General features: G+C 40.5%; 1 protein-coding gene across 2 annotated transcripts in view; it reads left to right on the top strand.

Annotated features, from left to right (window-relative positions):
- The first annotated feature begins 1111 nt into the window (after window positions 1-1111).
- Window positions 1112-14303, top strand: part of stt3b (STT3 oligosaccharyltransferase complex catalytic subunit B) — a 106584-nt gene continuing 93392 nt past the window's right edge. For both annotated transcript variants that reach the window (XM_061882121.1, XM_061882122.1), the window contains exon 1: window positions 1112-1594. In XM_061882121.1, coding sequence (XP_061738105.1) covers window positions 1335-1594 — 260 coding nt within the window. In that variant the 5' untranslated portion in view covers window positions 1112-1334. The remainder of the gene's footprint in view (window positions 1595-14303) is intronic.

The following is a 14303-nucleotide window of genomic DNA, read 5'->3' as shown; positions in this document are numbered from 1 at the left end:
TTCACATTGTTTATAATGGGAGCCTCCAACAAAAAGTGCTATTCGGACCGAGAAAACGACAATTCCCCCATTAATTTGAGCGAGGATGAAAGATTTGTGTTTGAGGATATCGATAGCGGCGGACTAGAAAAAAAAAAAAAAAAAAAAGTTAAAAGAAAATAAAACGCGATTGCATTGGGACGGATTCCGATGTTTTTAGACACATTTAGTAGGATAATTCTGGGAAATCCCTTATCTTTCGATTGTGTTACTAGTGTTTTAGTGAGTTTAACAGTACCTGATAGTCGGAGGGGTACGTCCACGGGTGTATTGACGCGCAGTGTCTCAGGGGAGTCGACGGCAGCTGTGCTCAGCTTTTCTCCGGTAAGAAGCGAATTTTTAACCACAATTTTCTCACCGAAACCTGCTGGTTGACATTCCGTCGTGTTTCATGTTCGCTTGATCCATAGTACATTTTTACCTCCAGGAATTTTAAACAAGGAATCACAGTGTGTTTGTGTGGCTAAAGGCTAAAGCTTCCCAACTCCATCTTGCTACTTTGACTTCTTCAATATTAATTGAACAAATTGCAAAAGATTCAGCAACACAGTTCTCCAAAATACTGTATAATTATGCCGTTAAAGCAGACGACATTTAACTGTGTGTGTGCGTAGCGCTCATACTTCCTAAAAACCTGTGACTTCTTGCACACACGTCATCATTACACGACGTTTTCCAGACGAAACTCCAGGGAAATTTAAAATTGCAATTTAGTAAACTAAAAAGGCTGTATTGGCATGTGTTGCAATGTTAATATTTCATCATTGATATATAAACAATCAGACTGCGCTGTGGGTAGTAGTGGGTTTCAGTAGGCCTTTAAAGTCATACGGCCTTCTCTCCGGTGTAACAAATGGTTTATCTTTACAGACTTAGCGCCAGAATGGCACACATTCAAAATCCTCATCAATGGCTGTCAGTGTCACCGCTTAACTCGAGTACCTTTCAATTGGTGTGCTTATCTGTCAATCTACTCAGTACTGTTTTCCTATTGGCGGAAGGACGCATTAACCCGCCTACCACTACCTGTCGATTTGTGACAGGCCACGACAGCTTCCGGTGACCCCGCCCCTCGTATCCCTTCTTCCTCTTTCCACCGGTGCTGAACAGCGTCGTGTGGATTGACTGCTGCGGATTCGGTGCGTCGCGGGATGTAACGGCTGCGCCTTGAAATAGTGTTTCAACTTAAATCCTGGGCTCGCGAACGGAACGTAGTCAAAAGAAGCGGAAGGGAATACGGCAGTGCTGGCTTGGAGGGGAGATCTCTGGCAAGCCAACTGACACCGCACGCAGAAATGGCGGAGCAGCACGCAGTCAGCGACAGCAAGCACAAAGCGTCCGCTAATGCCGGCAGCTCGGTGCACGGAAACAGCCGAGCCGCTGCTGCCGGTGCAGCGGGCGCGAAGGGAGGCCTGTCCGGGGGACTGACACAGCCGGCGGGGTGGCAGTCGCTGCTGTCGTTCAGCATTCTCTTCCTGGCCTGCCTGGCTGGATTCAGCTCCAGACTTTTCGCCGTCATTCGCTTCGAGAGCATCATCCACGAGTTCGACCCGTGGTAAGTCACGCTAGCGCAATATGCGCTATATGCTACCTCGTCGCTCTAAAGTGGAGTCCGAATATTTGGAATTGTCTTTATTTTATTTTTTACTTTGATCAGCCTTTGATGTAAGGAAATTGCTGACGGGTCATGTCCGCCGTATCAACGTTTGACATTGTTTAAAAAAAAAAATACGCCGTACATTAAGCCAATGTGACGACTAATGAAGGTCTTCTATCATACCCACGGCTGCGTGGAGTCACATGTACTTATTCCTTTTAAAATAGTAGTTAAAGAATAAATATGAACTTTTAATGCATTCAAGAGAGACCCCGCATGACGTTGCACAATGTGGATAGAATCCGGTGTGGCTACTCTTCTGTCATCAGGGTAATGTCTCACTGAATATATTAATATTAAAGGCTTACTGAAATGAGATTTTCTTATTTAAACGGGAATAGCAGGTTCATTCTATGTGTCATACTTGATCACTTCGCGATATTGCCATATTTTTGCCTAAAGTATTTAGTAGAGAACATCCATGAGAAAGTTTGCAACTGTCGGTGTTAAGAGAAAAGCCCTTCCTCTACCGGAAGTCTCAGATGATGACGTCACAAGTGTGGGGGCTCCTCACATATTCACATTGTTTTTAATGGGAGCCTCCAACAAAAAGTGCTATTCGGACCGAGAAAACGACAATTTTCCCATTAATTTGAGCAAGGATGAAAGATTCGTGTTTGAGGATACTGATAGCGACGGATTAGAAAAAATAAAATTAAGAAACGAGTTTAAAAAAAACGCGATTGCATTGGGACAGATTCCGATGTTTTTAAACACATTTACTAGGATAATTCTGGGAAATCCCTTTCTATTGTGTTGCTAGTGTTTTAGTGAGTTAAATAGTACCTGATAGTCGGGAGGGTGTCTCCACGGGTGTGTCTCAGGGGAGTCGACAGCAGCTATGGACGGAAAAAGCTCTGCTTTTCTCCGGTAAGAACTGACTCTTTAACCACAATTTTCTCACCAAAACCTGCTGGTTGACATTCGGTTGGGATCCATGTCTGCTTGACCGTGCTCTGATCCATAGTAAAGTTTCAGCTCCGGAAATTTTAAACAAGGAATCACTGTGTGTTTGTGTGGTTAAAGGCTAAAGCTTTCCAACTCCATCTTTCTACTGTGACTTCTCCAATATTAATTGAAAAAATTGCGAAAGATTCAGCAACTCAGTTGTCCAAAATACTGTGTAATTATGCCGTTAAAGCAGACGACTTTTAGCTCTGTGTGTGTGTAGCGCTCCTACGTCCTAAAAACACGTGACGTCTTGCGTACACGTCGTCATTACGCAACGTTTTCAAGACGAAACACCCGGGAAATTTAAAATTGTAATTAAGTAAACTAAAAAAGCCATATTGGCATGTGTTGCAATGTTAATATTTCATCATTGATATATAAACTATCAGATTGCGTGGTGGGTAGTAGTGGGTTTCAGTAGGCCTTTAACAACATTGTTACTATAGTACAATGCTGGGACACGGGTTTCACCCTGAGATCGTTAGGTCGTGAGTTCAAATCCCGTCACAGTCATACCAAAGACTATAAAAAGGGGACCCAATACCTCCCTCCTTGGCACTCAGCATTAGGGGTTGGAAGTGGGGGTTAAATCACCATAAATGTTTCCCGGGCGCGGCACCGCTGCTGCCCACTGCTCCCCTTACCTCCCAGGGGGTGATCAAGGGTGATGGGTCAAATGCAGAGAATACTTTCACCACATCTAGTATGTGTGTGACAATCATTGGTACTTTAACTTTAAATTTAGATTTATTGGTTGTGACTTGTCATAAAGCTTTGCTGAAGTTAAAGTCCCAACGATTGTCACACTCTCTAGGTCAGGGGTCTCAAACTCAATTTACCTGGTGGCCACTGGATGCAGAAACTGGGTGAGGCTGGGCCGCAAGAAAATATTTCTTAAAAAAATCTAACATGCACTTTTTAATGACTTCACCTTCTTTGAATGGCTTTCCCGCCCTAGCAACATACCGCTAACTCTCGCGGTCTTCCCGGGAAACACCCGAATATCAGTGCCCCTACTGATAATTTCCCGGGGCATTAACAATTAGGGCATGCTGAGATGGCACGTCCGCCTCTCCAGCGTGCCAGCCAAGTCACATTTCCGACATCTTCGATACTGGGGGTGGTAAAAATGTAGCCTGGAAGAGTTAGGGCTGCATGGGATTCTGGGTATTTGTTCTGTTCTCCCAAAATGTGTTTGTCATTCTTGTTTGGTGTGGGTTCACAGTGTGGCGCATATTTGTAACAGTGTCGAAGTTGCTTATACGGCCACCCTCAGTGTGACCTGTATGGATTTGATCAACTATGTCTTGCAGTTGCATATTGTGTCTACTGCAGCTATTTACAACATGTGGCTGGGCTGGGCTGGCACGCAGTTTATACAGGTTGTAGAGGGCTTTCAAGGCAGTGCCTCCACGGTTCCACCATAATAATGTATGGGTAAAATTCGGGAGAATGATTACCCCTGGAGGGGCACTGAAAATTTGGAGTCTCCTGGGAAAATCGAAGGTATACAAATATAACGTTGTAAAGCGCCATTCGTATTAACCTCGCGGGCCGCACCAACATTAACTTTTCATATTAAGGTGCGGGCCCCAAAATAACGTCTCGCGGGCCGCGTGTTTGAGACCCCTGCTCTAGGTCGTCCTCTGACAAGCCTTCCATCGTTGCTTCCAGTCATCCCGATTCTCCATACATTTGACCAGTTCCTTGGTACTCTGAGCTCCTGCATCTTTCTTAAGCATGGGTCTCAGACATGCGGCCCGCGGGCCAATTGCGGCCCCCACCTTAATATGAAAGTTTAATGTTAGTGCGGCCCGTCGAGTTTTATATGAATGGCGCTTGACAGCGTTGTGTTATTTGGCTCCAAAATGGCTTTCAACGTTCTGGGCTGCCTACCCCTGCGTTAGTGGAAAAGCGGGAAATGAGTGAAGGAGACAGAGACGTTGCCATGGAGACAATGGTTTTCTTACATTCCTGGGTGCAGTCACACCGCGACACCTGTCTGTCAGTAATAACAGACCCTGATTACTGGGACCAATTCAATTGTTGTTGGGTTTTTTTATTGTTTAATTTGCATTGCCCTACACGATGAACACTACATATATTTCTATATGACACCAGATAACACTCCGGGAGCTGTCACCTTTTGGCACTCGCAATCCCGGTACTTTCTCGGCTATTTTCCGCCGACCGCCGTGTTGCTGTTGGGAGGAAAAGCGGAATGACACACATTGCGGAAATAATAATAGTCTCCGTGCGTCGGCTAAATACAAATATATTCCACAACCCCAAACATGTTCAAGCCTGCAGTGCAGAGAGGTTCGTGATGAGCAAAGACAGTTCCAGGAAAAGTGGATGATTCCATTTTTATTTCTTAAGCACAGGTGCACCTGTGTTATTTGCACAGAGAAAGTTGCGGTGCACAAGGGATACAATTTGAAACGTCATTATACAACTAGACATGCTGAGGATTATGCAAACATATTTTTTACGAAAGCTTTTCTCGCGGCCCCGCCTCACCCAGACTCTGCATCCAGTGGGCCCCAAGTGAATTGAGTTTGAGACCCCTGTTCTTAAGTATGTCCACGAGGTGTGGTGAAATTTGACCCATCCCCATGTTCACCCCCTGGGAGGTGAGGGGAGCAGCGGCACGCACCGCGCCCTAGAATCCTTTGGTGATCCATCCATTTTTCTGCCGCTTGTCCCTTTTGGGGTCGCTGGCGCCTATCTCTTGCTGCATTCGGGCGGTAGGCGGGGTACACCCTGGACAAGTCGCCACCTCATCACAGGGCCAACACAGATAGACAAACAACATTCACACTCACATTCACATACTCTGGACCATTTAGTGTTGCCAATCAACCTATCCCCAGGTGCACGTGTTTGGAGGTGGGAGGAAGCCGGAGTACCCGGAGGGAACCCACACAGTCACAGGGAAAATGCAAACTCCACACAGAACGGTCCCGAGCCTGGGATTAACCCAGGACTGCCAGGACCTTCGTATTGTGGGGCAGATGCACTAAGCCCTCTTCCACCGTGCTGCCCATTTGGTGATCTAACCCCCAATTACAACCCCTGATGCAGAGTGCCAAGCAGGGAGTGAAGTGAATTATTTTTTACATAGCGCTTTTTTCTAGTGACTCAAAGCGCTTTTACATAGTGAAACCCAATATCTAAGTTACATATAAACCAGTGTGGGTGGCGCTCGGCTCAGGTGGGTAAAGTGTCTTGCCCAAGGACACAACAGCAGTGTCTAGGATGGCATAGGCGGGGATCGAACCTGGAACCCTCAAGTTGCTGGCACGGACACTTCACCAACCGAGCTATACCGCCCCAGGGAGATACTGTGTCCCATTTTTTTGTAGTCTTTGGTATGACTCTGCGGAGGTTTGAACTCACAACCTCCCAGTGTCAGGGCAGACACTCTAACCACAAGGCCATTGATTTGGTGCTGTAACCCCCACCCGGGAAATGACCGCAAATATTTGTTTGACGCTGCTTTGGAGAACATGCTACACCAAAACATTACCACACGATTTGTGTATTATAATATTTAATGCTGTTTACCTTTAATTAACAGCATTAGAAAAAAGTTGCAACTGGCAGAACAACGCCCTCACCTGGCCTCAAGGAGACACCTGACTAAGGCTTTGTCCAAATAAACTGATATTTTTAAAAACACAAATGCTCCCCGTGTTAAAACACTCAACATTGGTACCATTAGTTACGAGTAATTTAAGATACAGAGAGAGAGTAATGTTCTATACAAGTTTAGATTTGTGGCTTTCATCTTTTAATGGAGAAGGCTGTCAATGTCTGTTGTTTTCATGTTACCTTAAAATGGGGAATTTTGTCTTTTAATGGAAAAAAATGTTGATGTTTCTTGTTTTCATGTTAGCATTTAAGCTAGCAAGCACGAGCTTGCTTTTCCAGTAAACGAGCAGTGTCACTGTAAAGTTTCAGCTTAGTGGCCTTGTGGTTGGAGTGTCCGCCCTGAGACTGGGAGGTCGTGAGTTCAAACCCCCTGCCGAGTCATACCAAACACTACAAAAAATGGACCCATTACCTTCCTGCTTGGCGCTCTGCATAAAGGGTTGGAATTGGGTGTAAATCACCAAAATGATTCCCAAGCGCGGCGTACGCTGCTGCTTACTGCTCTCCTCTCTTACCATGGGGGTCAAATGCAGAGGACACATTTCACCACACCTGGTGTGTGTGTGTGTGTGACAATCATTGGAATTTTTACTTTTTAATCTCAATTTTACGATAATTTAATTTCAAACGGTAGTACTAACCGTGGGAAATTTTATAACATTTATCGATATAGTGCTAATTTGAGTTTGGAGCATTTTAGCCACCAGTTAAAATATTTGTAACAGTGTTGTGCCGTTCGAGCAGTAAAAGCTAATGCGTACACTAATACACACATTACAACCCTATTTTTGCCACACAGCAGAGCGTTGATTGTGACGTAACAATAATGATTAGTACAAAAATTACACTTCAGATTGCATTGATTAAAGCAAGCTGTAACAGACTGAATAACACTTAAATACATAAACTTAAAAAAAAACAACACATCAGACCGTAGACAAGTATTACTGATAGTATTACTGATAAACCATTGAATATTGAGAATAAGAGTTCCACTCCTAACTTATTTCCTTGACGATCTCCTTAAAGTTTTGTCGTCAATCAGAAATATCGAACAGCTAAATTGCACCAATGATGGGGTAATGTAGAGTTTTGTGTAACTTTAAATGATATATAGGGATTCATCATATTTTATAATGTCCAACAAGTTCAATGAGCATTTTGTCTATGTGCAACTGTGCGTTGACTTTATTTCTTTTTTCTTTTTTTTTTTCTTCGTCATATTCAGTTACTTGGGAAAATCATATTGTTGATGTAGATGTCCATATCTGCTGTACATATATATTTAACAAAATAGAAGTGTGCATTACTTCTCTTGTTGCCTTATTTTTATTTGACTATATTAAATTGATTTATTCAATGTTTGGTGCAGCTGAACCGGAGCAGAAGGGGATGGAAAGAAAAAGGGATACGGGGGGGAAATTGACAGGGTCAACAAAAACAACATCATCAGCAAATACAAAAAATTATAGCAAAGAACCAGTTAATAATAACATAGAAATGACAATAACGTTATTGCTGTACAAATGGAACAATACAAATACCGACACACTATTGATAATGAATAATAATGATAATTACCTCAATAATCAACAATACAATTTGTTTCAAATGAAACAGTGCATATATGTAATGAAAACTTGAATTACAAAAGAAAGCAGATGAATGGAGGGGAAGAAAGAAAAGCAAACTATATTAACTTTGTAGATTGTTATAATAAAATTAGGTTAAGCTTCATCAGTTTGCCATGTTTACCCAGATTCCCCTGGGGGTGTTTGATGAAACGTAATTATATGCATAAGTGTGTTTATGCATATGTGCTTGTATATGTTCATTATGTATATAGTTATGTTTGAACTGTGTGTGTGTGTGTGTGTGTGTGTGTGTGTGTGTGTGTGTGTGTGTGTGTGTGTGTGTGTGTGTGTGTGTGTGTGTGTGTGTGTGTGTGTGTGTGTGTGTGTGTGTGTGTGCGTGTGTACTGTATTTGTTGGTTGTAGTTAACTTATACCATGAGTGGAAAAAATAGAGTGGTTTGATTAGTTAAACTAATGCTCTCTCCTCAAGTCACTTCCAAAATGAAACTCCTGGTCATTGACCGTTGATTCTGTCTTTGCCCACAAAATCACTCCGATTCAATTCACAGGTGACTAAACTTAGGCAAAAACATGCCGAGGGCCAATCTTCTTGTTAAACTTGTAATGTCTCGTTGGCCGCACTAATGACTCAGGCTGGCCATAGTTTGGACACCCCTGCGGCAACGCTATCCAGCTCAAATGTTAACATGTATACAGGAGACATTAGCGTATTTGCCTTTCAAGAAACAACATACTCCAATCTAAACTCGTATGGACACATTGCTGTCGGAGCAACGAACCTATTGAATTGTCCACATTAAACCTACAGGCTGTGCTTTCTTCGCACATAGGGATTGATGTATACTTGAAAAAATAATGACAACTGAAAGTGAACTCTCAGGAGGTCACAAACTTGAAGTGAACGGCTCCAACCTGTTTTTAATCATTAAAGAAACACTAAAACGTTAACAATTTAAGAGAGATGAAGATAAACCTATTTAAACACACATTAAATATTTCATGTTTCGTCTACCAAGAAAGTATATTCTGTGCCTATTAATTGTATTTTTTAACAAAAGTTTGGTTGAAAAATTCCAGTGTGTGAATAAGTACATTTTGAGCCCATTTAGCATTACAGTGATATTAATAACTGTGATAAGAAATGTTAGCATTTTTACATCCCGAATCCAAATGTATGAGTATTATGAGATATGAGGTCTCTCATATCGTTGTTATGCTATTAAGTTGCAAGCATAATTTTGAGTTACGAGCATTCCCATCACTTGTTGGTGTAGCGATTGTCAGAATGAATCGCTTAAGATCCACCCTAAATTATCCGATCGTACTCGCTAGCAATAGCTTATAGCTAGAAAGTGACATAACTTTTTTCCAACCATTGGAATGGAAAAAGTGAGTGTGATTTTCATCACTATAAATAAATAAATAGATCATCAATAACATGACTGACCATGTAGCCAACTTGGCAAGGCGGTTTGGTGCAGCGCTTCTAGTCTGCACCATACTGAAGCAGGTGTTAGTTTTCATGCCAGCCAAGAACTTAAAAATCATCAACTGCAGACATTTATCCATGAAAATATTGGGAAGCTGTTGGTGGTGTTTGACTGAGAATCATCTTGAAGGAGATACCATAAGAATCCGCTTTTTTTTTAAGGTTAATGCAATACAATATAATTACAATCATTTATAAAATGTTTTTTTGAATTGTTTTTCAAACAATGTTTCTTATCTAAAAGTTTTTTTTAAGAGGCACGCATGTTACATGTTAATATTGTGCTGTTTTGTTGGAGCCACTTATTGCATTGGGCAACATTGATGTAAGATACAAGTGTTCTGAGATATGATATTTTGGTCATAGTACTAATTAAGCTTGTAAATTAAGGCAATACTGTAGGGCTGTGTGAAATGCTGTATTAAAGTTAGTACCGGTATATTTTAGAAAGATATATATATCTATATATATATCCATCCATTTTCTACCGCTTATTCCCTTTGGGGTTGCGGGGGGCGCTCGTGCCTATCTCAGCTAAAATCGGGCAGAAGGCGGGTTACACCGCAGGGCAAGATATATATAAATTTGAGAAAATACTGCCATACCAGTATATTTTTATTGTGCCTGTGTTACAGCCATAAGACCTATGTCTATTCTTGCGACATCATCATTAATCATCATTTGTTTGTTTTTCAATTCTGTTAGCGACTTAGCACAGCAGCTAGCGAATGCTCCTCTCTGCTGGTGTGTCAAATGTTTAGCTACTCCTTGGCTTGAAATGGCCTCTACGGCTAATGAATTACTTTATAAAAAAGTTTCCTAGCCATAAAACAATCAGGGCAACCTTATAGGGGAAGTGCATTTTTTAGAAATTTTGCTTCTTGTTCACAATCATTACAAGCGTCAAGAAAACATGGTCCTTTTTTTGGGATATTAAAGATGATAAATGCTTGAAAGATGTGACATTGAGAGTCACCATTGTAGCCTCCAAAGCATACAACTTCAAAACCCTACGTTTTATATACACACCAAATGTAAATCAGAAACTTTCATAAAAATATGTAGTATCAGGGCTGGGCGATACAGCAAAAAAAAAAAAAAAAAGATCACGTATCATGCGATCTCAATATCACCATTTTTTTTTAAATTAAAGTATTTTGTCCCGTGCAGGATTATAGCAAGTACCGTTGCATCCCTATAATCTACTATTGCAGTATCTTGTAACATACATTTACACCATGTTTGATCAAGGTATTATATGCTAACAGCTGAAAACTGTCATTTTGTTCATATATATAAATGTGTTTACTAGAGGTGTATAGTTACAGGTGACCCATGATCTGGTCCGTTACTCAGTTTTAGGGCCACGGTTTTGCTTCTTTTTTGGTACATTTTTTGGGAGTAGAGATAATTTTTTTTTTTCCTTTCAAGGTTATTTTATTTTGCTTATTATCAAAAAGTGCATTCTGCAGTAAACAAAGTATCATTGGTGTACTGGATACGACAGTAATTTTATTTCAAGTTAACATTTACTAAACAGCATTTTCAAATCGTAAATAATTATTTGTATTCTTTAAATGTATACATCAGTGTTTCTCACCGGTGCTTTGGCAAACGACAAGTGGTGACCCAGATTGTGTAGTTTAAAAAACAAAAAACTAAAATACTGTAGCATATATTGAATAAAATTACATTAAAGTGCAGTTTGAATTTGATGTTCTGTAAAATAATGTGTACCAACACATACAAGTTTAATGACTATTTCAGGAGCAAACTCAAAAATTATTTGATCATAAAGTGTCAGAGGAGTTGAATCTTTGCAGGTGCATAAACAAAAAGTCGGATAAAAAAATATTTAGATATATAAATGCCTTTTTCTGATTGAATTAGTAGGTGTGTTTATCCTGCTAGGCCGGCACTAATAAAGACTCCTGTGAGTGCCTGCAAGTCCTCATTCAGGGCAGGATTGCATGTGCGCTGCTGCAGGTAGTGAAACTAAAGCCGCTGCTCCTTATAAATCTAAATGATTTTTCAACTTCTATGCTAGTGTTAGTCATATTTCTTTATTTTGTTATTCTGGGCTGCATTTCTGAGCTGTGCAAGGGGAAGCAGCACAACGCGGATTGAACATTAATAATGTTGTGACAAGCCTGATTTTCGCACGGGGGAATGGTAGGTTGCGCACATGCACAAATACTGTCACAAAAACACACGCAAACGTACATAAACACACTCATTCACAGAAACACAAATAATCCTGGTCAATAAAGGTGGTTTATTCCGTGCAGGACCATACGGAGCATAGTTGCTTCCCTACGGTTTACTACTGCGGTATTTTCTAACAGATGTTTGATCGTGGAAATGTGCTAACAGCTGGTCACCGGGATCAAAATCAAATTAATCGCGATCAATGATCACGATAATTACGTTCCTAATTCAATTACAATTAAAGTAACTATAATGAATTACTTTTTATAATTAATTTTCAGAACACAGCTTGTTATTGTTAAAAGTCAATTATTTTCATCTTGCTGCTGACGTTTAAGCATGTCCTCTTAAACCAGTGCACTTCCTTTCACATTTTGTTTTTGTGTTTTTGTTAGCTGAAGAATTGAGCATACCTAAAACTTTTTTTTAAAAAAGATTGGAGATTTTCTTCTTTCATATCTCAAAACATCTCTTAACATGGGGTTTTATTATGCAAAAGCTCCCTTTCTTACTTGTTAGTACTTGCTTTTGTGTATTTGGGATCTCCATCAGTCCCGAAAATTGAAAGACAAGGCGTGGCCAAACTATCTCGGGATATGAGTGTTGATCCATATCGCCCAGCCCCACACAGGTGTTAGTGACTGTGTTAGCAGTTGGGGGATGTTCTGTGTTTGAGGGTTGCAGGAGGCCTTATGATGGCATTGCGTTTATATGTATGAGGGTTCATGTGTACCTTGTTTGAGTGTTAATAACAAAATTGTGCTTTTAAAGAGATTTCAAACTGCTAAAAAAAAAAAAAAATTCTACAATAAATGATATGCTGTTATTTACATTTAGTAGCACCGATTAACAAAAACTGATTTTGTAAAAAATAAAATATTGTTTTAATCACCCTTATCACTCATATACTGTGCTACTCCTGGTATCAATTGCATCGATTTTTGGATCTTTCCACCCTTCTATGTGATCGATAGGCTGGCTGGCTGGCTGGCACTTGACAGACACAGCCACGGAGCACATAAACATCATGCACATCTTGCTTGTTGTCCTTTCTCTAGACTCCTTTTAATCCACCTATTAATATCTTGGTAATGTCTATAACTTTCCGTTATAAAACAGTTCAATGAATGTCAACATAAACTAAGCACTTATGGGTCTGTTGTTTCACTTTAGCTTAGCGTTAGCATATTTCCTTGTCGTCTGCTGCTCTCTTGCACGATGTGCGGCATTTTCAGCTTTTTTCACCACAGTAGTAGTAAAAACCTGTAAGAAATGTAGTTTATTAGCCGCAATTGTGCTGATAATAACTTGAAGGGGCTGCTCTGCATTGATTATGACTATAAGGTTGTCTCAGTACAAATATTTATTGTGTTACTTTTCAAAATACAGGGGATCATGAAAAAAAATATTTTTTTGGCTTGATTTTGACAAAAAATCTTATAATACATTAACCATTAGGTTCTTATTGCACTCAAAGAACAATTATATATAATACATATAGTGTGCGATAATTTAGGATAGAATTGTTGATTGACATTGTAATAATTGCTTAATGATTATTTTTACCGCTCTTCGTCTGTGCTTTAAGATGAATACAATTATTAGTAAATACTTAAATCGATACTGTAGCTAAAAGTACACAGGACATGTACCAGCAAAACACACAGTTGAAAATGAAATATGAATTGTAGCAATTTTTCGAACAAATCAGTCATTTCACTTGCATTAGTTTGCGCTATGTAGGCGGTTTGGACTCCGCTAATATTTGACATCAAGCAAAGCAGCTGTGTTGTGTGCGTGTCTACGTATGTCTGTGTGCACAGCGGGGGAGTTAGTTGACTACATTACTTTTAAACTCATTGTGCAGGTCTGGATGACTACATAAATGTTTTCCTACGTTTGAAGTGCAGGTGATCTTGCCACCTTTGGGCAAGGCATGTTTTAAAGCACTGCTTGCAGTGTGGCGCTTTCTTGTTGAAAGCATCACCTTAATCAAAAGTTGTGAAGCACAAATTTCTCCATATTGCGCTTCACGCACCCTTTTTATTAACCAGGGGAATTGCCTTTATTTGCCTGTTTTCCTCTCCTCACTGCTTCTGCTTGTGCGCTCTGTGAGTGTGTGTGCGCTCACACACTCAACATACTCCTCGGCTCAGCAATGTTAACGTAGAATTGCAAAATGCGGATTAACAAAAAATAACGATATTTTCCAAAGGCACAGTTTTCCAATCATTAGTAAGGGTATACCATACAACCGTAGTATGAACATACAGTTAGCTGTATTGTAGCAGCGAGAAGTCTTAGTAGCCTCGCCAACAAACAAGATATGAGCCATTAAGAGTAATTTTTCGTGATCAGTATTGATTGGCATCTGGCGATCACAAACCTTTTCACATAATTTGGACAATAATGATTGGTGGCCGAAAGATTGGAACACAATGGCATCTTTTTTTTTGTGCACAGCAATCTTTTTGTAGTTTGACGTTGATTAAGTCGACGAATCGCTGCAGCCCAACTTGCCCACCTTTGTTTACCATCAAGAGCTCTGGCTTCGCGGTTATCATATCCTCCTATGGCATGTAGTGTAACATATATTATATTCCTTGTCCTCCAGGGAAACTGGTTAGAAACCATTTGTTTGCCACCATAGAGGCGAGGATTGTTGATTTAGAAGTAGAACGAGCAACGATCTATGACTCTGCTAGGAACC

The sequence above is a fragment of the Nerophis ophidion genome, linkage group LG21 (assembly GCF_033978795.1).
Source record: "Nerophis ophidion isolate RoL-2023_Sa linkage group LG21, RoL_Noph_v1.0, whole genome shotgun sequence".
Classification (NCBI taxonomy): Eukaryota; Metazoa; Chordata; class Actinopteri; order Syngnathiformes; family Syngnathidae; genus Nerophis; species Nerophis ophidion.
The sequence above is the reverse complement of the archived record's forward strand: the minus strand, read 5'-3'. Positions and strand labels throughout refer to the sequence as shown.